The sequence below is a fragment of the Anolis sagrei genome, chromosome 4, assembly GCF_037176765.1.
Source record: "Anolis sagrei isolate rAnoSag1 chromosome 4, rAnoSag1.mat, whole genome shotgun sequence".
NCBI lineage: Eukaryota > Metazoa > Chordata > Lepidosauria > Squamata > Dactyloidae > Anolis > Anolis sagrei.
This window is the reverse complement of record NC_090024.1, coordinates 241,626,020-241,650,967: the sequence shown is the minus strand read 5'-3', so window position 1 is coordinate 241,650,967 and position 24,948 is coordinate 241,626,020. Positions and strand designations below refer to the sequence as shown.

At 44.9% G+C, this 24,948-nt stretch overlaps 1 protein-coding gene across 2 annotated transcripts in view; it reads left to right on the top strand.

Annotated features, from left to right (window-relative positions):
- RBCK1 (RANBP2-type and C3HC4-type zinc finger containing 1) overlaps nucleotides 1–23,285 on the top strand; it is a 31,233-nt gene extending 7,948 nt beyond the window's left edge. Inside the window, exons 2-13 of one of the 2 annotated variants that reach the window (XM_060771862.2) lie at nucleotides 1,095–1,161; nucleotides 3,880–4,024; nucleotides 4,572–4,665; nucleotides 6,586–6,784; nucleotides 9,292–9,434; nucleotides 9,540–9,713; nucleotides 14,097–14,257; nucleotides 14,996–15,107; nucleotides 16,765–16,944; nucleotides 20,410–20,508; nucleotides 20,838–20,981; nucleotides 22,617–23,285. In XM_060771862.2, coding sequence (XP_060627845.2) covers nucleotides 1,140–1,161; nucleotides 3,880–4,024; nucleotides 4,572–4,665; nucleotides 6,586–6,784; nucleotides 9,292–9,434; nucleotides 9,540–9,713; nucleotides 14,097–14,257; nucleotides 14,996–15,107; nucleotides 16,765–16,944; nucleotides 20,410–20,508; nucleotides 20,838–20,981; nucleotides 22,617–22,697 — 1,554 coding nt within the window. In that variant the 5' untranslated portion in view covers nucleotides 1,095–1,139 and the 3' untranslated portion in view covers nucleotides 22,698–23,285. Of the gene's footprint in view, nucleotides 1–1,091; nucleotides 1,162–3,879; nucleotides 4,025–4,571; nucleotides 4,666–6,585; nucleotides 6,785–9,291; nucleotides 9,435–9,539; nucleotides 9,714–14,096; nucleotides 14,258–14,995; nucleotides 15,108–16,764; nucleotides 16,945–20,409; nucleotides 20,509–20,837; nucleotides 20,982–22,616 lie in introns of both variants that reach the window. The other variant, XM_067468272.1, reaches the window with a different exon arrangement.
- The last annotated feature ends 1,663 nt before the right edge of the window (nucleotides 23,286–24,948 follow it).

The window sequence follows — 24,948 nt, the reverse complement described above, 5'->3', positions numbered from 1 at the left end:
AATAGCTTTATAAACAAGTACTTTGGTATCCCTACGGATGTCCCAGTCCTCAAACATGCTCTGCTTCATTTGGAAAAATGCTGCAATCTCAGAGCTCAGGCGGTGTTGTATTTCAGTGTCAGTGTTGACGTCTGTAGACAGTCCACGTTTCACAGTTGTATAGCAGGGTTGGGAGGGCAATAGCTTTATAGACAAGCACCTTGGTATCCCTATGGATGTGCCGGTCCTCAAACACTCTCTGCTTCATTTGGAAAAATGCTGCACTCACAGAGCTCAGGCGGTGTTGTATTTCAGTGTCAGTGTTGATGTCTGTAGACAGTCCACATTTCACAGGCATATAGCAGGGTTGGGAGGGCAATAGCTTTATAGACAAGCACCTTGGTATCCCTACGGATGTCCCGGTCCTCAAACACTCTCTGCTTCATTTGGAAAAATGCTGCAATCGCAGAGCTCAGGCGATGTTGTATTTCAGTGTCAGTGTTGACGTCTGTAGACAGTCCACGTTTCGCAGGCATATAGCAGGATTGGGAGGGCAATAGCTTTATAAACAAGCACCTTGGTATCCCTACGGATGTCCTGGTCCTCAAACACTCTCTTCTTCATTTGGAAAAATGCTGCACTCGCAGAGCTCAGGCGGTGTTGTATTTCGGTGTCGATGTTGACTTTGGTGGAGAGGTGGCTGCCAAGGGAGCGGAAATGTTTCTGCTCCATATGTTTAAAGATGGAAGTGTTCCTTTGTTGAGCTGCAGTTCCCAGACTCTGGATTCTGGGAAGTGCAGCCCATAAATAAATACAGTATATTCTGGTGTATAAGACTACTTTTTAACCCAAGAAAATCTTCTCAAAAGTCAGGGGTCGTCTTATATGCGGGTGTAGTCTTATGCCTGGGAGTCGTCTTAACTCTATATTTTAACTGGAAAAGTTGGGGGTCGTCTTATACGCCCAGTCGTCTTATATGCCGGAATATACGGTAATCTCCGAAGATCCTGGACAGAAGTACTTAGAGCAAATTGAGCTGGATGCTGGAGAGTGCAGAGGCGCTGTCCAGCAGGAGATATGAAGGCATGACTTTCGAGTTTTTCTTTTTCAAGCAGATTCTGAATTCCCTGGGCCTGGATGCAGCTGGCAGGGCAGCGTTTATGGAGGAAGAAACCAGAAAAGGTAGGATTGCATAAGGAATCATGTGCATGTTTGGGGGGAAAGTGGAGGAATCAGAGAAGTACTGTGGGGTTTTTGTGGCCGAGTGGGGATTCCAATTCTGTTCTCTGGTGACAGCTCTCGCTATACAGGTAGTCCCCAAGATACGAACAGGAAAGGTTCCGTAGGGTTGTCCTTAAGTTGAATTTATTATTACGAGGGTTGCATGAAAAGTAATGCCTCCACCTTTGTAACTCCTCAACAGATGGCAGTACTGGCATGCGGCAGGTACTGGCTTGTTCAATAGACTCTCTTCTACAGTTCCATTTTGGCGGGAAGCCTTAACATTGAATGGTTGTGTTGTTAAAGCGTGAAGTATGGAACCCTGCACAGGTAATCGGTCAATGCGACTTAAGCAACGTGCAGTCATTGAATTCTTGAAAGCAGAAGGTGTCACCTCAAAGGAAATTCATCAGAGAATGCAAGCTGTTTATGGTGATTGTGTTGATGTGAGTACTGTGCGTCATTGGGGTGACACCTTCTGCTGTCAAGAATTATATAACTGCACATCGCTTCTTAAGTTGCATTGACCGACGGTCTGCGCGGGGCTCCATATTTCACACTTTAACAACAAAACCGTTCAATGCTAAGGGTTCCCACCAAAATGGAACTGTAGAGGAGAGTCTACTGAACAAGCCAGCACCTGCCACATACCAGTACTGCCATCTGCTGGAGAGTTATGAAGGTGGAGGCATTACTTTTCATTCAACCCTTGTACTGGGTGAAATGGCAGTAGTGGTATGCTGTCAAGAATTCCATGACTCCGTGTTGCTTATTTATTTATTTATGAATGACATTTATATGCCGCCCTTCTCACCCTGAAGGGGACTCAGAGTGGCTTACAAGGTACATATACATACAATACACTATATTATTAGAATATTACAACATCAGCACTAAAGGTCAGCTGAAACATTCACACCTAGCTCCAGCAGACAAAAGTCCTTTGTCTCACCCTGGTTATTCCACAGATATATAAACCCTTTTTCCTACTTCCAACAGACCTCACTACCTCTGAGGATGCTTACAATCATAGAATCATAGAATCCAAGAGTTGGAAGAGACCTCACTGGCCATCCAGTCCAACCCCATTCTGCCAAGAAGCAGGAATATTGCATTCAAATCACCCCTGACAGATGGCCATCCAGACTCTGTTTAAAAGCTTCCAAAGAAGGAGCCTCCACCACACTCTGGGGCAGAGAGTTCCACTGCTGAACATCTCTCACAGTCAGGAAGTTCTTCCTCGTGTTCAGATGGAATCTCCTCTCTTGTAGTTTGAAGCCATTGTTCTGCATCCTAGTCTCCAAGGAAGCAAAAAACAAGCTTGCTCCCTCCTCCCTGTGGCTTCCTCTCACATATTTATACATGGTTATCATGTCTCCTCTCAGCCTTCTCTTCTTCAGGCTAAACATGCCCAGCTCCTTAAGCCGCTCCTCATAGGGCTTGTTCTCCAGACCCTTGATCATTTAGTCGCCCTCCTCTGGACACATTCCAGCTTGTCAATATCTCTCTTGAATTGTGGTGTCATAGATGCAGGCGAAACGTCAGGAGAAAATGCCTCTAGGACATGGCCATATAGCCCGGAAAAACTTACAACAACCCAGTGATTCTGGCCATGAAAGCCTTCGACAATACATCAGCACTAAACATTGCTATATTGTACCATACCAATTATATTGTAATATTATTAGTAATATTACATGTAAAATAAATTTATTTATTTATTTACTTTATTTGTATACCGCTCTCTCTCAGCCCGTAGGCGACTCAGAGCGGTTTACAGCCAAGTCAGTATACAAAGTGGACAACATTAGCATTAAAACAATAACCATGGCAACTACATCAATATAACAATACATCAATACATCAATATAACATCAATACATCCATATAACTAATCCATCACGTCTCATCAGCAAAATCGTAATCCGATCTCTTTGTCCATTATTCCATGTTCCATGATCAATCAATTAATTGCACTGCTTAATTAAACGCCTGTTCAAAGAGCCAGGTCTTCACTCTTCTCCTGAACGCTAGCAGAGAGGGGGCCGATCTAATGTCTGCTGGAAGGGCGTTCCACAGCCGGGGGGCCACCACTGAGAAGGCCCTGTCTCTTGTCCCCGCCAGCCATGCTTGCGAGGCTGGCGGGATCGAGAGCAGGGCCTCCCCGGACGATCTTAATGTCCTAACTTAATGACCTAACGGGGTGATGCGTTCAGACAGATAGGTCGGGCCAGAACCGTTTAGGGCTTTAAAGGCTAAAGCCAGCACTTTGAATTATATAATTACAGTATCATATTATTATTATTATTATTATTATTATTATTATTATTATTATTATATTGCATAACATTATAATATTATGAATATTATATGTATATACAATATATTATATTATATTATTAGAATAGCACAGAATAGCTATTAAAAATAGCTTAAGTCGCATTGACCGATTGTCTGCACAGGGTTCCATACTTCACACTTTAACAACACAACCATTCAATGCTAAGGCTTCCCGCCAAAATGGAACTGTAGCGGAGAGTCTACTGAACAAGCCAGTACCTGTCACATACCAGTACTGCCATCTGTTGAGGAGTTACGAAGGTGGAGGCATTACTTTTCATTCAACCCTCCTATGTCGGAACAAATACCTTTGTAAGTGTAACTCTTCCTCCTACCCAGCTGAGCAACAGGCTCTGGGGCTTTCGGAAGCCATCCAAAGTGGAGACGAGGCGGTGGCCAGAGAGTGTGCCTCCTGGCTGGCCGAACGACGCGTCCCGGTGACAGTGCAGGTGAAGCCGGAGTTCTATGCTAAGCCTGACATCAGGTGAGACGTGATGCAACCACGTTCTTGTGGGGATGATTTTGTAGAGCAGGCATGGGGCACCTTGTGCCTTCCTCCAGGTGTTTTGGACTTCAACTCCCACCATTCCTAACAGCCTCAGGCCCCTTCCTTTTCCCCCTCAGCCGCTTAAGCGGCTGAGGGGGAAAAGGAAGGGGCCTGAGGCTGTTAGGAATGGTGGGAGTTGAAGTCCAAAACACCTGAAGGGTCAAAGTTTGCCTATACCTATCCTAAAAGTAAAAGCCAAACTGTTACACATTTGCAGATATTATGTGGGTGAGGTTTTAGAGTCATTTGGAAATTGTGCCCAAAATACAGGGTTAGTCAAAATGAATAGGCCAATAAGAAAATTAATTGTATATCTTATTGGCCTATTCATTTTGACTAACCCTGTATATTTCTAATATTATGGTAGAATTCAAGGGTTTGGAGGACCTTTGGGGACCATGAGAGTCGGATCCTGAGATTACTTACATTGAGAAGTTCGCTTTTTCTCTCCTGTTTTAATATGTTGTTTACTCTCTTTCTTCAGGCTGTGGGTCGGGGTGGAAGATGTCCACATGAGCACCATCCCCATCTACCTGAAGGTCCGCCCTTGCATGACCTTGGCTTCCCTCAAAGACATGGTAGGGACGGTTATGTAGTTTTTCAAGCTCTTTGAATCTTCTCTGCTAATGAGTGCTCGTGCTTCACCAAACCAGAACTCTCAAGATTCCATAACACCGAGCCATGGCAGTTACAGTGGTGTCAAACTGCATTAATTCTAAAGTGTAGATGCACCCTTGAAGTCCAAAACACCCGGAGGACCCAAGGTTGGGAACTAATAGCCATTTGGGCCGAGGACGTAGAGTCCCCATCCACACTGCTATATAATGCAATTTGAAACAGCATTTTCTGGTCAGTTCAATGCATGATATGACTCTATGCCAGTGGTTCTCAACCTTCCTAATGCTGCGACCCCTTAATACAGTTCCCCATGTTATGGGGACCCCCAACCATAAAATTATTTTTGTTGCTACTTCATAACTAATTTTGTGACTTATGAATCGTAATATAAATAAAAATAAAATCTGATATGAAGGATATATTTTTATTCACTGGACAAAATTTGGCACAAATACCTGATACATCCAAATTTGAATCGTGGTGGGGTTGAAGGGATTGATTTTGTCATTTGGGAATTGTAGATGCTGGGATTTGTAGTTAACCTACAATCAAAGAGCATTGTGAATTTAACCAACAATAGAATTGGACCAAACAGGAAATACTGGAAGGGTTTGGTGAACATTGACCTTGAGTTTTGGAGTAGTAGTTCACCTACAAACTCTAAACACCTACAGTTTGGGAAAAATATACCTTGACATCTGGGAGTTGTAGTTCACCTACATCCAGAGAGCCCTGTGCACTCAAGCAATTATGGATCTGGACCAAACTTGGCACAAATACTCAATATAACTAAATGTGAACACTGGTTGAGTTTGGGGAGAAGAGGCCTTGACATTTGAGAGTTGTAGTTGCTGAGATGTTTTGTTCTCCTGTAATCAAAGAGCATTCTGAACTCCACCAACGATAGAATTGGGCCAAACTTTCCACACTGAACCCCCATGACCAACAGAAAACATTGTGTTTTCTGATGGTCTTTGGTGACCCCTCTGACACCCCCTCACGACCGTCCCCAGGGGTCCCGACCCCCAGGTTGAGAAACACTGCTCTATGCTGACCATGTAATGCAGTTCAATGCATGATATGACTCAATGCTGACCATATAAAGCAGTTCAATGTATCATATGACTCTGCACTGACCATATAATGCAATTCTGTTTTAATGTATTGTCGAAGGCTTTCATGGCCGGAATCACTGGGTTGTTGTAGGTTTTTTCGGGCCTATATGGTCATAGTCTAGAGGCATTCTCTCCTGACACTTCACCTGCATCTATGGCAAGCATCCTCAGAGGTAGTGAGGTCTGTTGGAAGTAGGAAAAAGGGTTTATATATCTGTGGAATGACCAGGGTGAGACAAAGGACTCTTGTCTGCTGGAGCTAGGTGTGAATGTTTCAACTGACCACCTTGATTAGCATATAATGGCCTGACAGTGCCTGGAGCAAACTTTTGTTGAGAGGTGATTAGAAGTCCTTGTTTCCTCTCTGTTGTTGTGCTGTTGTAATTTTAGAGTTTTTTTTAATACTGGTAGTCAGATTTTGTTCATTTTCATGGCAATGTCAGGCTATTATAAGAGTTGCGTAAAGATACTTCCTCCGGCAACTTCAGAAAAATAATTACAAATTTGTGTAATCCTTAGCTTTGCAAGCCTAAGCCACCGAAAGCAAATCTGGCTTTTGCTTGTAGCAAGACAGTGAGATGTGTGTACCCAACCTGTGGCAAGAATTGCAGATCATTCTTCACACACTCTGGTCATTCCCAAATGTGCTCACACTAAATTAATATGTAGTTTGCAAAAGTCCAATCTGATCTAACATGATCTCTTCCAATTCTATGATTCTATAAGTATCTTCCAATTCTATAACCCACCTTTCCCCTGCTGCAGATGTTCCTCCATTATGGCTTCCCTCCTGGCATTCAGAAATGGGTGGTTGGACAACGTTTGCCTCGGGACCACGAGACTCTCCACTACCACGGCATCCAGAGAGACGGCGATGCCGCGTACCTCTACCTCCTTTCAGCCAAAGCAGCCAAACTCAGCAAAGATGCCTTTGAACAGGAACATCAACGCAGGCAGCTGGAGGGTGAGTTGATGCCACAAACTGGGATCCCTACATCCCAATGTCTATCCAGTACAACCCCCTGTTGCCACAGAGAAATACACAATCAAAGCCGTCTAGGCAGATGGCCATCCAGCCTCTGTTTTAGAACTTTATGGGAAGGAGACTCAGGCAGTATATCCCACTGCTGAATGGTTCCCAATTTTTTAAGTGGGATCTCTTCTGCAGTGTGGATCTGTTTAAGTTGCAGGAAAGGCCTAGTCTCTGGGGGTTGAGAAGGGTGGGGTACAAATATCTGAAATAAAGAAATAATAAATAAATCTGGGGTAGCAGAATTATTTATTATTATTATCCTCAGTATGACCTCCTTTGAAATATTTAAATATGGTTATCATATTTAACTGTGAAAAACTGTCCAGCAGACAAGAGTCCTTTGTCCCACCCTGGCTCGAGAGCAGTACGTGTGAAAAAGATCTTGGAGTCCTCGTGGACAACAAGTTAAACATGACCAACAATGTGATGTGGCGGCAAAAAAAGCCAATGGGATTTTGGCCTGCATCAAGAGGAGCCTAGTGTCTAGATCTAAGGAAGTAATGCTACCCCTCTATTCTGCTTTGGTTAGACCACATCTGGAATATTGCGTCCAATTCTGGGCACCACAATTCAAGAGAGATATTGACAAGCTGGAATGTGTCCAGAGGAGGGCGACTAAAATGATCAAGGGTCTGGAGAACAAGCCCTATGAGGAGCGGCTTAGGGAACTGGGCATGTTTAGCCTGAAGAAGAGAAGGCTGAGAGGAGATATGATAGCCATGTATAAATATGTGAGAGGAAGCCACAGGGAGGAGGGAGCAAGCTTGTTTTCTGCTTCCTTGGAGACTAGGACGCAATGGAACAATGGCTTCAAACTACAAGAGAGGAGATTCCATCTGAACATGAGGAAGAACTTCCTGACTGTGAGAGCCGTTCAGCAGTGGAACTCTCTGCCCCGGAGTGTGGTGGAGGCTCCTTCTTTGGAAGCTTTGAAACAGAGGCTGGATGGCCATCTGTCAGGGGTGATTTGAATGCAATATTCCTGCTTCTTGGCAGAATGGGGTTGGACTGGATGGCCCGGGAGGTCTCTTCCAACTCTTTGATTCTATGATTCTATGATTCTATGATCATGGCCCTTCTTTTCTTCCTCAACCTAAATACACCTAGATGTTGGGGTTCAGCTTGAGTTTGAACTTGAACCTGATTCTCTGTTTGTTCCTCCTGATGCTAATGAAAATATATTTACTGATGCTAGTGGAAATGTACCTTTTGATGCCAATGCTCCTGAAATTAGTGAGGAAGGAACTTCTGTAGATTTGGAAAATGAAAGTACCAGTGTTCATGAGAATGTTTCAGAGGGAGACCTTGAACTTTCCCTCCCTTCTGCACCTGTTAACTGTAATGACAACAGAAGGGGCAAAATTTGGCAAGATAGAAATAAATCACTCAGCTTGCGTCGATCCTCCTGAATTCAAGAATTAAAAACATTGGCTTCAAAGAAGAGGGGCGGTTCACGGAATCAATTCTTGGGTTTTAATTGCCTTCCGCTGGGCTGACTGTCTCAGTTCAGGCATCGTTTCAGAATTGATGAAGACCTTGGCAGTTCTCCCGGTTCCCTGGCCATAGCTTGGGAAGATTTCTAGGATATCAAGTATGGTTAGTGAATCACTAAACAGGTTCCAGTATTTTGCAGTGTGGCTTTGGGTTTTGTTCTTGTGCATTTAAATTCATGTTTGCTGATTTTGCTGTGGCTTTTGACTTGCATTTTTCCTTTATTTTGTAACCATTTTTTCTTCAGTAAAAAAGGATTGTTTTTCACAGTCAAGTGTGATGGATAGTTATCTTAGGGCCTCGTTCCCTGCTCTGGATTGCAACACTAGATCTCTAAATCTGGATCGACACTGTCCTTATATCCCAGGATCTGATTCCAGATGATCTGGCAGTGTAGACTAATATAATCCAGTTCAAAGCAGATAATCTGGGATCAGATGCTAGGACAGAGGGCAGTGCAGATCCAAACTAAGATGCTCCTCAAAGGGATTCATGGTTCCCAACCTTTGGCCATCTTGGTGGCTCTTCTCTGGACACCTTCCAACTCATCCATCTCCTTCTTGAATTGCTTTACCCGGAACTGGATGCAGTCTTATTTCAAATGAGGTCTGACCAAAACAGAATAGAATGGGACTATGACATCCCTTAATCTAGATCAGGCATGGGCCAAGTTGGGCCTTCCAGGTGTTTTGGACTTCAACTCCCACAATTCCTAACAGCCGGTAGGCTGTTAGGAATTGTGGGAGTTGAAGTCCAAAACACCTGGAAGGCCCAACTTGGCCCATGCCTGATCTGGATACGATAATACTATTGATGCAACCACAATGACTTTTTGTCTTGATGTTTCTACAACTAATCATACGTTGGAAGTCCACATCTGGTCTCGAGGTCGTGCTTCTTCCATGACTCCTCTTGCCAATTGCATTCTTTTGTTTTGTTTGCATTAGAGCTGGGCATCAAAGATGGCATCCTGCTGCCCAGAGGGACGTCAAGAGTGGCAGCCGCGGCTGCAGAAGTGGTCCCAGACCACATGGATCTGAAGGAGGAGAGGGACGAGGCTCCTCCTCCTCTTGTTGCTGTGCCTCCAATGGTAAGAGATATCATTGTACATGATGGTGGAGCAGAAGGGGAACATGCCCCTCCCCAAGTTGTGTTGTCCTCCATCGTTCTTCTTCCTCTGTTGTTGCGGATATAGGTCGGCTGGGAGTGCCCCACCTGCACCTACCTCAACAAGCCCACGCGGCCCGGGTGTGAGATGTGCTGCACGGAGCGGCCCAAGGGGTACGTCATGCCGGAGGCCTACCAGCCGGACGAGGAGGAACAGCAGCGAATGCAGCGGGAGGAAGAAGCCCTACGGCAGTACGAAAGGGTGAGAGGCTGAGACCTTGGTGTGTGCTGGACCTACTTACTTAGGCGATCCCTCGTACCCAAAGATGATGGTTCCCCAAGTGTAGTGTCTTGGCGGTGGACATGTAGGTGGCTGTGGAGACCTATTCTTGATCCACAAGTTCTTCCATCTGTTTCCAGGTGGAAGGTGGTCCTGGTCAGGGTTGGCTTGACATGCCTTCCTCTTGGCATGTTTCTCCCTGTCATTCTCCATTCATGTCTCATCAAATTCCACAGCACTGCTGGTTACAGCTGACCTCCAGTTTGAGTGCTCAAGGGCCAGGGCTTCCCAGTCCACACTCGGTGTCTATGCCACAGTTTGTAAGGTTGGCTTTCAGCCCATTTTTAAATCTCTTTTCCTATCCACCAACATTTTGGGTTGTTGTAGGTTTTTTTTGGGCTATATGGCCATGTTCTAAAGGCATTTTCTCCTGACGTTTCGCCTGCAATGTCAGGAGAAAATGCCTTTAGAATATGGCCATATAGCCCGAAAAACCCTACAACAACCCAGTGATTCCAGCCATGAAAGCCTTCGACAATACACCAACATTTTGTTTTCAGTTCCTGAGTTGGGAGTATAGTACCTGCTTTGGGAGATAGTGATCGGGCATTTGGACAATGTGGCTGGTCCAGTGGAGTTGATGGCGGAGGAGCATCACTTGAATGCTGGTGGTCTTTGCTTCTTCCAGCATGTGACATTTGTCTGCCTGTCTTCCCAAGAGATTTGCAGGATTTTTCAGAGGCAGCGCTGATGGAATCATTCCAGGAGTTGAGTGTAACGTCTGTAGACAGTCCATGTTTCGCAGAGTTGGGAAGGCAATGGCTTTATAAACAATCACCTTGGTATCCCTACGGATGTTCCAGTCCTCAAACACTCTGCTTCATTTGGAAAAAAGCTGCACTTGCAGAGCTCAGACAGTGTAGAATTTCAGTGTCAATGTTGACTTTTGTGGAGAGGTGGCTGCCAAGGTAGCGGAAATGGTCAACATTTTCTAATGTTACACCGTTAAGCTGTATTTCTGGCATTGCAGGGGAATAGGCTGGTGCCTGCTAGAAGAGCACTTTGGTTTTCTCGATGTTCAATGAGAGGCTGAGCTTCTCATATGTTTTTGCAAAGATGGACTACAAGCATAGAAGCCTAGAATTGGAAGAGACCCAAAGGCCATCTAGTCCTGCTCCATTGTGCCAGGTAGCAATAGCCACTTTCAACAGATGGCCATCCAACCTCAGCTTAAAAACCTCCAGAGAAGGAAGGAGACTCCACTGGACTCCTAGGAAACATATTCTACTGTTGAAAATCTCTAACCATCAGAAAGGTCTTCCTAATGTTTAGGTGGAATTTATTTTTCTGCAATTTGAATCATAGCATCATAGAGTTGGAAGAGACCCCAAGGGCTATGCAGGGAGACACAATCCAAGCCCTCCTGACAGATGGCCATCCAGCCTTTGCTTAAAACCCTTCAGAGAAAGCGATTTCACTGGATTTCCAGGAAGCATATTCCACTGCCAAATAGTTCCAAACATCAGGAAGTTCTTCCTAATGGTCTTGGATCCCTTTCCATGAGCTATTTTTAGCTCAAAGATGTCTCCCATCCATTATCTTTGAGTCTCCTTTGTGGAGAGAAAATGGGCGGTATAAATAAACACACTATGAAAATAATAATAATAATAATAATAATAATAATAATAATAATAATAATCAATCTGCACACATCATTCGCCCATACATCACACAGTCCTAGACACTTGGGAAGTGTCTGACGTGTGATCCAATACAACAGCCAGCAGAGTGTCTGCTGTGGACTCATTTTGTTGTGTTTCAAATAATAATAATAATAATAATAATAATAATAATAATAATATCTATGCATTTTATTTCCTCTGGTAGTATTGTAAAACTTCATTCTGTTAGTTTTGGCCCAGCTCTCTAACCTGTTAAAGCATCCATGGGCAAACTTTGGTCCTCCAGGTGTTTTGGATTTCAACTCCCACAATTCCTGCTTAGCACCCAGTGGCTGTTTCCCATCCAAGTCCGAAACTGGTCTGGACCTGCTTTGCACCAATTGGGGGTCTCCCATTGAAGTCTAAACCTGGATCGGCCCTGCTTAGCACTCATTGACATTCTCCCATCCAAGTTCGAACCGGGGCCATTCATTCTTATCAGTCTTGGGCGGTCTCCCATTCATTCAGAACCAGGGCCATCCCTGCTTAGCACTCAGTGGTGGTTTCCCATCCAAGTCTGAATCTGGGCTGGCCCTGCTTGGCGCCGATTGGTGCTTTCATCTAAGTCTAAATCTGAATCTGCCCTGCTTAGCATTCATTGACGTTCTCCCATCCAAGTCCGAATTGGGGCCGTCCATTCTTATCAGTCTTGGGCAGTCACCCATTCATTCCAAACCAGGGCCATCCCTGCTTAGCATGCAGTGGTGGTTTCCCATCCAAGTCTGAATCTGGGCTGGCCCTGCTTAGCGCCGATTAGTGGTCTTCCATCTAAGTCTAAATCTGAGTCAGCCCTGCTTAGCATTCATTGACGTTCTCCCATCTAAATCCAAACCGGGGCCGTCCATACTTATTGATCTTGGGTGGTCTCCTATTCATTCCAAACCAGGGCCATCCCTGCTTAGCATGCAGTGGTGGTTTCCCATCCAAGTCTGAATCTGGGCTGGCCCTGCTTAGCGCCGATTGGTGGTCTTCCATCTAAGTCTAAATCTGAATCTGCCCTGCTTAGCATTCATTGACGTTCTCCCATCCAAGTCCGAACCAGGGCCGTCCATTCTTCTCAGTCTTGGGCGGACTCCCATTCATTCCGAACCAGGGCCATCCCTGCTTAGCATGCAGTGGTGGTTTCCCATCCAAGTCTGAATCTGGGCTGGCCCTGCTTAGCGCCCATTGGTGGTCTCCCATCTAAGTCTGAATCTGGGCTGGCCCTGCTTAGCGCCCATTGGTGGTCTCCCATCTAAGTCTAAACCTGAATCAGCCTTGCTTAGCACTCATTGACGTTCTCCCATCTAAATCCGAACCGGGGCCATCCATGCTTATTGGTCTTGGGTGGTCTCTCATTCATTCCGAACCAGGGCCATTCCTGTGTAGCAAGCAGTGGTGGTTTCCCATCCAAGTCTGAATCTGGGCTGGCCCTGCTTAGCACCCATTGACATTCTTCCATCCAAGTCCTAACCTGGGCCATTCCTGGAGGGCCCAAGTTTGCCCATGCCTCATTTAGGGTGCCTTTCATGTGCCTTTTCACCTTAAGAACAGACAAGCATCCCGAGCTCTGAGGATCACCTGGGAAGGAATCCCACTGGAGCATTGCAACACACCCAAATACCTGGGAGTCACATTGGACCGTGCTCTGACCTACAAGAAGCACTGTCTGGATATCCAGCAAAAAGTGGGTGCTAGAAACAATATCATACGAAAGCTGACTGGCACAACCTGGGGATCACAACCAGACACAGTGAAGACATCTGCCCTTACGCTATGCTACTCTGCTGCTGAGTATGCATGCCCAGTGTGGAACACATCTCACCACACTAAAACAGTGGATGTGGCTCTTAATGAGACATGCCGCATTATCACGGGGTGTCTGCACCCTACACCACTGGAGAAATTACACTGCTTAGCCGGTATTGCACCACCTGACATCCGCTGGGAAGTAGCAGCCAGTAGTGAAAGGACCAAGGCAGAGACATTTCCAGCTCATCTCTTGTTTGGGTATCAGCCAGCACGTCAACGACTTAAATCAAGAAATAGTTTTCTTAGATCTACAGAGACACTCGCTGGAACACCTCAGCAAGCGAGAGTCCAAAAGTGGCAGGCTCAAACCCAGCAACTCAATCCGTGGGTGATACCAGATGAGAGACTCCCCCTGGGCACACAGAAGACTGGGCGACTTGGAAGGCGCTGAACAGACTGCGCTCTGGCACCACGAGATGCAGAGCCCTAACCTCAAGAAATGGGGCTACCAAGTGGAATCCTCGACATGCGAGTGTGGAGAAGAACAAACCACTGACCACCTGCTGCAATGCAACCTGAGCCCTGCCACATGCACCATGGAGGACCTTCTTGCAGCAACACCAGAGGCACTCCAAGTGGCCAGATACTGGTCAAAGGACATTTAATAGAATGCCAAGTTTGCAAACTTTGTGTTTTTTTTATCTGTTTGCTTGTTTTGTTCTGTTAGAAATGTAATACAATGTTCTGGTTGCAGATGACACGAGAAATAAATAAATTTAGGGTGTTCTCTCAGGTTTTTTAATTGACATTTTCCCACTTCTGCAAGGGCCAACCTTGGATACAAAGATGTTAGGCAAACAAATCCCTTTGTTCTGCACCTCTCAGCTTGCCCTTTCTGTCTTTCCTGACTCAGGCCAAGGAGCAGCAGAAGCAGAAGAACTACCAAGAGCTCCTGCAGCTGGACGGGCAGAGCTTGGTGCCGTCCGACGAAGGGGTGGAGTGTCCCATCTGCTTCGTGGGCCTGGAGGCTGGCGAAGGGGTGACCTTAAGAGAATGCCTGCACGTCTTCTGCAAGTAAGCTCTGTAGCAGGGCCTTTCTTGGGGGTGCCCCACGGACCACTGGAGAGATGTGTTTTAGCATTAATCAAACATCTCTGCCCTGGAGTGTGGTGGAGGCTCCTTCTTTGGAAGCTTTTAAACAGAGGCTGGATGGCCATCTGTCAGGGGTGATTTGAATGCAATACTCCTGCTTCTTGGCAGAGTGGGGTTGGACTGGATGGCCCATGAGGTCTCTTCCAACTCTTTGATTCTATGATTCTATGATTCTATGAACTGAAACTATGGGAGTTGGAGTACAACCCAACTAACCTTCCAGCATCCGTATACAGTGGGCAACTCTTGGCTCCAGGGCTGGGGAAAGGGAGCAAAATTGCTCTGGGATTCATTCTGAACTTTAAAGACTATCTCCAAGATGCTGACTCTTGTTTGAGATATAGTCTTCCCCACCTTGGTTCGGATTAAAATCCAAAATCAATTCACTTTCTTTTGCTCCTCATGTCAGAACCACTGATTTCCAAGCTAATACATTTGTGGGTATGAAGGGGAGCAGTTTCTGATTAGTTGGATTGCACCTCCCAAGATGGGTTGAGAATGATGGGAGTTATAGTCCGTCCAACGTACTAGGAAGCTGCCAGATAGAGGATGGATTGTGGTAAATCCTGGCCTGTTTTCCCCGTTTGTAACCACCGAGAAGACCCTATCTTGCATTGCCACCTAAGCATTTCCTGCATTTCTGCCACTATCTATATGCAGGGATTGCCTGAGAGGGACCATCCTGAACAGCCAGGAGCCAGAAGTTCGATGCCCTTACATTGATGAGAAATACTCCTGTCCGTCGCAGCTTCTGGAGCGGGAGATCAAGGCGGTAAGTGGCCCAAGAGGAGCTTCATTTCTTGCAGACCCTTCCTTAAAAGGCTGTGAAAGCACCGTGGATGCAGAGGTCCAACATGGGTCTCTAATGCTTCCCATCTCCAGACCAGATGTGGGCATGAACCAAGGTTATTTGAAGCAGCTCCAGAGTTTCAAACAGTCAATCACTGAATCAATGAATTAGTGAGCTTCAAGCAATCAATAATAATAATAATAATAATAATAATAATAATAATAATAATAATGTATTGTCGAAGGCTTTCATGGCCGGAATCACTGGGTTGTTGTAGGTTTTTTCAGGCTGTATGGCCATTGTCTAGAGGCATTCTCTCCTGACGTTTCACCTTCATCTATGGCAAGCATCCTCAGAGGAAGTGAGGTCTGTTGGAACTAGGAAAATTGGGTTTATATATCTGTGAAAAAGGGGTTTATATACATTCCACAGATATATAAACCCCTTTTTCCTAGTTCCAACAGACCTCACTACCTCTGAGGATGCTTGCCATAGATGCAGGCGAAACGTCAGGAGAGAATGCCTCTGGACAATGGCCATACAGCCTGAAAAAACCTACAACAACCCAATAATAATAATAATAATAATAATAATAATAATAATAATAAGTTGCAATCTACACTGTGGAATGAATGCAGTTTGACATGACATTAACTGCCATGGCTGAATGCTGTGGAATCCGGAGAACTATTTTTACTATTATTACTATTGTTATTATATTTATGTCCCACTTTCCTCTCTCTTCAAATGAGACTCAACGTGGCTTACAACAACAAAAACAATACAATTTAGATTAAACTGGAATTAAGATTCTTAAAAAAACAAATATCTAAAAACCCCTAAAATCATGTAAAGGTAAAGGTTTCCCCTTGACATTAAGTCTAGTTGTGTCCAACTCTGGGACTCTGGTGTGCATCTCCATTTCTAAGTCGAAGAGCCTGTGTCCAATTCTGGGCACCACAATTCAAGAGAGATATTGATAAGCTGGAATGTGTCCAGAGGAGGGCGACTAAAATGATCAAGGGTCTGGAGAACAAGCCCTATGAGGAGCGGCTTAAGGAGCTGGGCATGTTTAGCCTGAAGAAGAGAAGGCTGAGAGGAGATATGATAGCCATGTATAAATATGTGAGAGGAAGCCACAGGGAGGAGGAGGGAGCACTCTTGTGTTCTGCTTCCCTGGAGACTAGGACGCAATGGAACAATGGCTTCAAACTACAAGAGAGGAGATTCCATCTGAACATGAGGCAGAACTTCCTGACTGTGAGAGCCGTTCAGCAGTGGAACTCTCTGCCCCGGAGTGTGGTGGAGGCTTCTTCTTTGGAAGCTTTTAAACAGGCTGGATGGCCATCTGTCAGGGGTGATTTGAATGCAATATTCCTGCTTCTTGACAGAATGGGGTTGGAGTGGATGGCCCACCAGGTCTCTTCCAACTCTTTAATTCTATGATTCTAGCCAGTGTTGAATATTGCTAGTGTGTCACCAGATTTCAGTTCTTATATTTCCATAGCACTGGGCCATGGGGGTTGCAAGGGATGTCAAGCTACATTTGTTCTACAGTGCAGATGTTAACTCAGAAGTAGTTCTGTAGCCAAAGAATTGGGAATTTACTCTGAGATGCTCCCATGTTTTGATCCCACAGCTCTTGAGCGAAGCGGAGTACCAGCGCTTTTTGGACCTGGGCATTTCCGTTGCCGAAAACCGCAGCCGCTCCAGCTACCACTGCAAAACCACGGACTGCCGAGGTTGGTGCTTCTATGAGGACGACGTCAACGAGTTCCCTTGCCCTGTCTGCCTGAAAGTGAACTGCCTGCTCTGCCAGGTGAGGTGCATATTTCACTGCCAAATAGTTCTTACTGTCATGAAGTCCTTCTTAATGTTTCAATGAAATATATTTTTATGCTATTTGAATCTATGGTTCCATTGTGTCCTAGTCTCCAGAGCAACAGAAAACAAACATGCTGCCCTCCCCAATGTGACATCCCTTCAATTATCTAAACATGGCTACCATGTCCCCTCTCAACTTTCTCTCATCTAGGCTAAACATACCTAGATTTCTATAAATAAACTAGTGGTCCCCTGCTACGCGTTGCTGTGGCCCAGTCTGGTGATCTGGAAAATAAAGTAACGAGAAAGTGTTGGTATCTAATATATGTAATGTCTTTATGCTTGCGGATAAACAGTATTTCTTGCTGTTTCTTTGCCAGTGTTGATGTGGAGATTGTCTGGTTTGCCTACTCTGGAACATGCCACATATTATTGTCCTTCTTTAGGGGTCCCTTTCAAATCTTTGATACAGCATCTGGCATATACATATATGTGTGTGTGTGAATGGCTGGATGGCCCTTTGTCAGGAGGGCTTTCATTATGTTTTCTTGCCCTGGTGAAGGGAGTTGGACTGGATGGCCTTAAGGCAGCATTTATCAAACTGGGGTTTGGGACCCCTTAAGGGGGGGATTGCGAGGGGGTGTCAGAAGGGTCACCAAAGGCTACCAGAAAACACAGTACTTTCTGGTGGTCATGAGGGTTCTGTGTGGGAAGTTTGCCCCAATTCTATCGTTGGTAGGGTTCAGAATGCTCCTTGATTGTAGGTGAACTATAAATCCCAGTAACTACAACTCCCGAATGTCAAGGTCTATTTCCCCCAAACTCCATATGTGTTTATATTTGGGCATATTGAGTATTCATGCCAAGTTTGGTTCAGATCCATCATTGGTTGAGTCCACAGTGCTCTCTGGTCGTAGGTGAACTACAACTCCAAAACCCAAGGTCAATGCCCACCAAACCCTTCTAGTGTTTTCTGTTGGTCAGGGGAGTCTTGTGTGCCAAGTTTGTTTCAATTCCATTGTTGGTGGAGTTCAGAATGCTCTTTGATGGTAGGTGAACTATAAATCCCAGCAACTACAGCTCCCAAATGACAAAATCATAATTTTTAAGTGATGATCACTCCTTGTGTAGTGAGACGCTTTGTTGCCAAATTTGGTGTGATTTCGTTCATTGGTTCTTTTGTTTTTAGGGTGTTCATTATACACAGCGCATTTAGATAGATAGATAGATAGATAGATAGATAGATAGATAGATAGATAGATAGAGTATTATTATTATTATTATTATTATTATTATTATTATTATTATTCTAAGCCACTTCTCAGAGGGATCCTTAGCTTCCAGATCTTTGACTGCTTTGGTCGTGCTTCTCTGGACACCTTTCAGCTTGTGCAATATTTTTCTTGGACTGTTTTGACCAAAGCAGACGGAGTCCAGCATCCCTCATATCCAGTGGTAGTATTGAGCCCCAAACAACTAATTCTACTGAGACTATTGCTGCAGGCAATTCAGTTCCAGTAGCTGGTTATACAAGGTATCAAATTGCATTAATTGCACAGTACAGATGCGCCCTGAGTCTACCTATTTGGTGATGAGCAATGCATCGGATAGGTTTGAAGGCTACCTTGAGCTACTTAGAGCGGGATGGAGCCAGGACACAACAATAAAGACTTAAAATGGGAACTACTCTAGTGTGATGTGGCAGCTATAGAAACAGTGTGATTCTAGTCTTCATCAAAAGGAGGGTAGGGTCTAGATCGAAGGAAGTCATAGTCCCACTCCATTCTGCTTTGGTCAGACCTCACCTGGAATATGACTGTGTCCAGTTCTGGGCATCATAATTCAAGGAGGAGATGGACAAGTTGGAAAGTGTCCAGAGAAGGATGACCAAAGTGGTCAACGGTCTGGAAACCATGAATCCCTCTGAGAAGCATCTTAGAGTTCTGGATATGTTTAGCTTGGAGAAGGGACAGTTGAGAGCAGAAATGAGAGCCATGTTGAAATATCTGAAAGGATGTCATATTGAGGACAGTGCAAGTTTGTCTTTTGCTTTGTTATTTATCGTATCAGGAGTGAAGCAAGGGTACAGTTAATGTATTTTTAAAAAACAAAGCTTGCAAACTTGGCATTCTATTAAATGCCCTTTGACCAGTATCTGGCCACTTGGAGTGCCTCAGGTGTTGCCGCAAGAAGGTCCTCCATTTTGTATGTGGCAGGGCTCAGGTTGCATTGCAGCAGGTGGTCAGTGGTTTGCTCTTCTCCACACTCGCATGTCGTGGATTCCACTTTGTGGCCCCATTTCTTAAGGTTGGCTCTGCATCTCGTGGTCCCAGAGCACAGCCTGTTCAGTGCCTTCCAAGTCACCCAGTCTTCCGTGTACCCAGGAAGACGTCTCTCATTTGGTATCAGCCATAAATTGAGGTTCTGGGTTTTAGCCTGCCATTTTTGGACTCTTGCTTGCTGAGGTGTTCCTGTGAGTATCTCTGTAGAACTTAGAAAGCTCTTTTTTTATTTAAGGCATTGGCGTGCTGACTGATATCTAGACAGGAATGGTCCGGAGATGTCACTGCCTTGGCCCTTTCACTATTGGCTTCTACTCCCCGGCGGATGTCAGGTGGTGCAATAATGGCTAAACAATGTAATTTCTCCAGTGGTGTAGGGTGCAGACAACCTGTGATAATGCGGCATGTCTCATTAAGAGCCACATCCACTGTTTTAGCCTGGTGACATGTGTTCCACATTAGGCATGCGTACTCAGAAGCAGAGTAGCATAGTGCAAGGGCAGATGTCTTCACTGTGTCTGGTTGTGATCCCCAGGTTGTGCCAGTCAGCTTTCGTATGATATTGTTTCTAGCACTCACTTTTTGCTTGATGTTCAGGCAATGCTTCTTGTAGGTAAGAGCATGGTCCAGAGTGACTCCCAGGTATTTGGGTGTGCTGCAATGCTCCAGTGGGATTCCTTCCCAGGTGATCTTCAGAGCTCGGGATGCTTCTCTGTATTTAAGGTGAAAGGCACATGTCTGGGTTTTAGATGGGTTAGGGATCAGCTGGTTTTCCCTGTAATAGGCAGTAAGAGCACCTAGAGCTTCGGAGAGCTTCTGTTTAACCATCTCAAAGCTCCCTGCTTGAGCAGTAATGGCACGATCATCAGCATTGATGAAGCTCTCTGTCCCTTCTGGCAGTGGCTGGTCATTTGTGTAAATGTTGAACATGGATGGAACAAGCATGCTCCCCTGAGGCAGGCCTTTCTTCTGTTTCTGCCATGTTTAAATATCTGAAAGGATGTCAAATTGAGGACAGTGCAAGTTTGTCTTCTGCTGATCTAAAGATATTAGGAAAATCTTCTCGATATTGCTAAGAAGGTGCATGAATGCTCCACAGGTTGAGCCCACGAAAAAGTGTTTAATAACCAGGACATGGGAGGTGCAGAGCTGGAATCCCAACAGTGTTTTCTCTGCAGGCGATCCACGAAAACATGAATTGCAAGGAGTACCAAGATGATCTCCAGATCCGGGCGCAGAACGACCAAGCTGCGCAGCAGACCACAGAGATGTTGCTGGTGAGAAAAGGGCTCCGTTTCGGAATCGTTCAAGGTTTTTATACATGGCTTGGATGATGGAAGAGAGGTTGCACTCATAATTTAGGAAGAACATCAGACTGAGAAGAGTAGATCATATCTTTGAGAACAAAACCTGGTTTCAAAACTAACAAATGGGAAAGTTTGGCCAGGGATAAATGAAAAGCTAAGTTGCACCAACAGAAGATGGGAAAGAGGTTTCTTAGTAGCATTGCATGGAAAAGTATCAGCGCATCTTTATAGACCCCAGGTCACCTCCTCCACTTGCATTTGAAAGAAATTTAGCTAATGTTGTCTTTCTTCCCTTTCAGAAAATGGTGCAAAATGGGGAGGCCATGTACTGCCCCACCTGCAAGATCATCGTCCAAAAGAAAGATGGCTGCGACTGGATTCGATGCACTGTTTGCCACACAGAGATCTGCTGGGTGACCAAAGGCCCACGCTGGGGCCCAGCGGTATGTACTAACCAAGTAGATAGTGGGATGTGGCCCTCATCTAAATGGGGAGTTATAGTGCCCCTATGGACAAAGCCTAATGAGTTGCGTTAAGAGCACATACTTCCTAAATCATTGTCGATTGTATGGCTTTGGAAGTCTTTGACATGAAATCCTAGAGTTCGAAGAGACCCCAAAACCCATCTAGTCCAACCCCATTCTGCCAGGAAGGAAGACACAATTCTCAACAGATGGCCAACCAGCCTCTGATTTAAAAGCTTCACGAAAAGGAGACTCCACTGGACTCCAAAGCAAATATTCTACTGTCAAACAGCTCTTCTTCCCAATGTTTAGGTGGAATATTCGGAAGCTGAAGGAGACCATGTAGACAGAGGATGCCTATGAGGTCTGCCAGCTAGGGAAGGCCCCATAGGCTTCCCATTTTTCACCGCATAACAGTCGCACCCGCTTTTTTTGAAGGGGAAAAAGTGTGACTATTATGCAATTAAATACGATAGCCTTGTGGTAACTTCGCATTATAGTAAGATCTCGTATCCATAGGGGATACATTTCAATGCAGATTGTGGTTATGTGAAACTATAGATACAATCAGATGCCACTGAATTACCTCCTGTAGTGAAATTGCTACTCTATGTTAAAGTTTTGATGTATAGCTCTATGTTTACATATGGCAGATAGGGAAGAATAAGTACAGACAGGGTAGCAACAGCAGATATAGGATTCATTTGCATATGTGAAGCCAATTGGTCATATGCAGATTAGTTTAGGCCCAGGATTTGAAAAGGCTGCTAGGCCAAAATGTCAGTTGGGGGGAGCAGAGATTAACATTCCAAAGGGGCGGAGCCAAGGTTCTGAAAGAGGCAGTTAGAGTGAGGGAGTTTGAAAATGACAGTTAGGGATCTGTGTGTGAAGAGGAGAGTTGGTTTTTGAGTGCTTGATAGAAATAAGCAGTTATTTCTCTATATCAGACTTCTGATATAGAGAAACACTTAAATAGAGCTCGAGTTTTAAGGAACATAAAGAAGGCTAGTGTTGCCTTAGTTCAGAATATAATTCAGCTAAGAGTGTGTAAAGCAAGTAACATGTTTGTGAATGTGAAACATTGATAGTTTATTCAGAAAAGTTAGCCAAGTAAATAATACTGACTGTAAGCCTCAAGATTGCAACAAAACACAAATGTAACCACAAGCGTTGGAGCCAGAAGTTATAAATAAACTGTGTTACTTTGTTATACACAAGAGTGTTTCATTGCCTATGATATAAAGTACAAAGGTTTAACAGCACACAGAAAGTCCCTGCCAATATAAAAGAAGAAACTGAATCAGTTTAAGGCAGCAAAGAGGTTTTTCAAAAGGAAATAGTCTCTTTCCCTCGCCTCACCTCCCTTCCTATTCCAGCATAATATTGAATTGTGTTAGTAGACTTAGAGGAATCACTTTTAGGAATGTGTTAGGTCCTCCAACACAACTCTTGAAGTTTAACTTCCTGGATAAGTATGCCACAGAATCACCTGAAATACCTTACAATTTCTTAGAGAGGTCATGTTAGTGTGTGTTTACAACTGTAGATATGGGTTCTGCAGTAACAGGGGTCTTCTTATGGGTAACCCCTTGCTGTTGTCCTCCTTTTTGGCAGGGTTCGGGTGACACCAGCGCTGGCTGCCGCTGCAAGGTGAATGGCGTTCCCTGCCACCCAAATTGCCAGAACTGTCATTAATGAAGTTGGAAGGAGAACTCTGAATGAATGAACAAGTTGCTTCCCTCGGTCCATGGATCTGATGCCCAGAAGGAAATCTGGATTTTCGACAAAGCTAAACTCTGGGTAACCGGGTTCTTCTGAAGCCATGCTGAATTAAACTTCCAGAATTGGTGCTTTGGATTCTAGGCCATTAACACCCTACAGACTGGTCATCCATGAACAAAAGGTGCCTTCCTTCTTTTTCCCAATCCATGAGAACCAGGTGATGGAAACGGAGCCTTTCCTTGGGGCAAGTTGTTATTTTAACAAAATTTCACAGACAGTGGCTTCTTTGAGTCTTTGGAAAGAAGGTCCATGTGAGGCATGAACTTGCCTTCTTCTCTTCACCTTCTTCACAAACAGCATTATATCCTGCACCCTTCGAGGCCTTTAGCTGAGAGCTGGGCAAAATGGGTGCTTAATGAGTTTCCAATCCCCTTCTCGCGAGATCAGAATTGCCCTACAGAGTATTAGAACCAGATTTTGGAGTTCTGGTTTCACTACAGAAAATGCCAACGTGATGTGTATACAATGTTTGCCCTAATAAAGAAGCATTTATGAACAGTGGCTGCATTTCTCGCCAGAATGATTTGCAAAGTAACTTCACATGATGTTAATTGGAAGGGGTCTCATGGGTCATCTAGTCCAACCCCCTGCTCCATGCAGAGTCTCCAACTCCATTCTCTTACTGAGAACATCCAGATGTTCTCCTAGGAAAAATAGGGTTTTTTTAAACGGTTTTCCACTTTCATAGAATCATAGAATCAAAGAATTGGAAGAGACCTCATGGGCCATCCAGGCCAACCTCATTCTGCCAAGAAGCAGGACTATTGCATTCAAATCACCCCTGACAGATGGCCATCCAGCCTCTGTTTAAAAGCTTCCAAAGAAGGAGCCTCCACCACACTTCGGGGCAGAGAGTTCCACTGCCGAATGGCTCTCACAGTCAGGAAGTTCTTCCTCATGTTCAGATGGAATCTCCTCTCTTGTAGTTTGAAGCCATTGTTCCATTGCGTCCTAGTCTCCAGGGAAGCAGAAAGGAAGCTTGCTCCCTCCTCCTCCCTGTGGCTTCCTCTCACATATTTATACATGGCTATCATATCTCCTCTCAGCCTTCTCTTCTTCAGGCTAAACATGCCCAGCTCCTTAAGCCACTCCTCATAGGGCTTGTTCTCCAGACCTGTGATCCTTTTAGTCGCCCTCCTCTGGACACATTCCAGCTTGTCAATATCTCTCTTGAATTGTGGTGCCCAGAAGTGGACACAATATTCCAGGTGTGGTCTAACCAAAGCGGAATAGAGGGGTAGCATGGGGGTTCTACACCCCTAACCCCAATTTTCCAAATACAGCAGCAACACAAGTCTTATGCTTTGGCTTTGCATTCAAGCAGCTGTCACATATTTGTACAATGTTTTGTCTGTAGGTTGTTAAGAGAGTTACTTTCTTGCTGCCCTACAAGATAAGAAACCTCCAACTGACATGGTGTCAAAACAAACTCTGAAGTGCTGTACTATGAAATAACCTTGTCCTTATCTTACTGTGGAAATTAGCTGACCTTTAGATGCAACCGAACACTTGGAGCATAGTGCAAGAAGCACTCCCTGTTCAATCACAACAGCAGGCTCTATTTGTTACAGCAAACCTTTTCCTTGTTTTCAGTGGGCCTTCTTCCCATGAGTTTGGAGAAGAGGATTGTAATTTTTGGGACATTTTATGTCCGTTAAACAGAATAGGCATCAAGGAAGTCTACTCCTAAACTTCCTAGATGCATCTGGGCACCACAATTCAAGAGAGATATTGACAAGCTGGAATGTGTCCAGAGGACGGCGACTAAAATGATCAAGGGTCTGGAGAACAAGCCCTATGAGGAGCGGCTTAAAGAGCTGGGCATGTTTAGCCTGAAGAAGAGAAGGATGAGAGGAGATATGATAGCCATGTATAAATATGTGAGAGGAAGCCACAGGGAGGAGGGAGCAAGCTTGTTTTCTGCTTCCTTGGAGACTAGGACGCAATGGAACAATGGCTTCAAACTACAAGAGAGGAGATTCCATCTGAACACGAGGAACAACTTCCTGACTGTGAGAGCCGTTCAGCAGTGGAACTCTATGCCCCAGAGTGTGGTGGAGGCTCCTTCTTTGGAAGCTTTTAAACAGAGGCTGGATGGCCATCTGTCAGGGGTGATTTCAATGCAATATTCATGCTTCTTGGCAGAATGGGGTTGGACTGGATG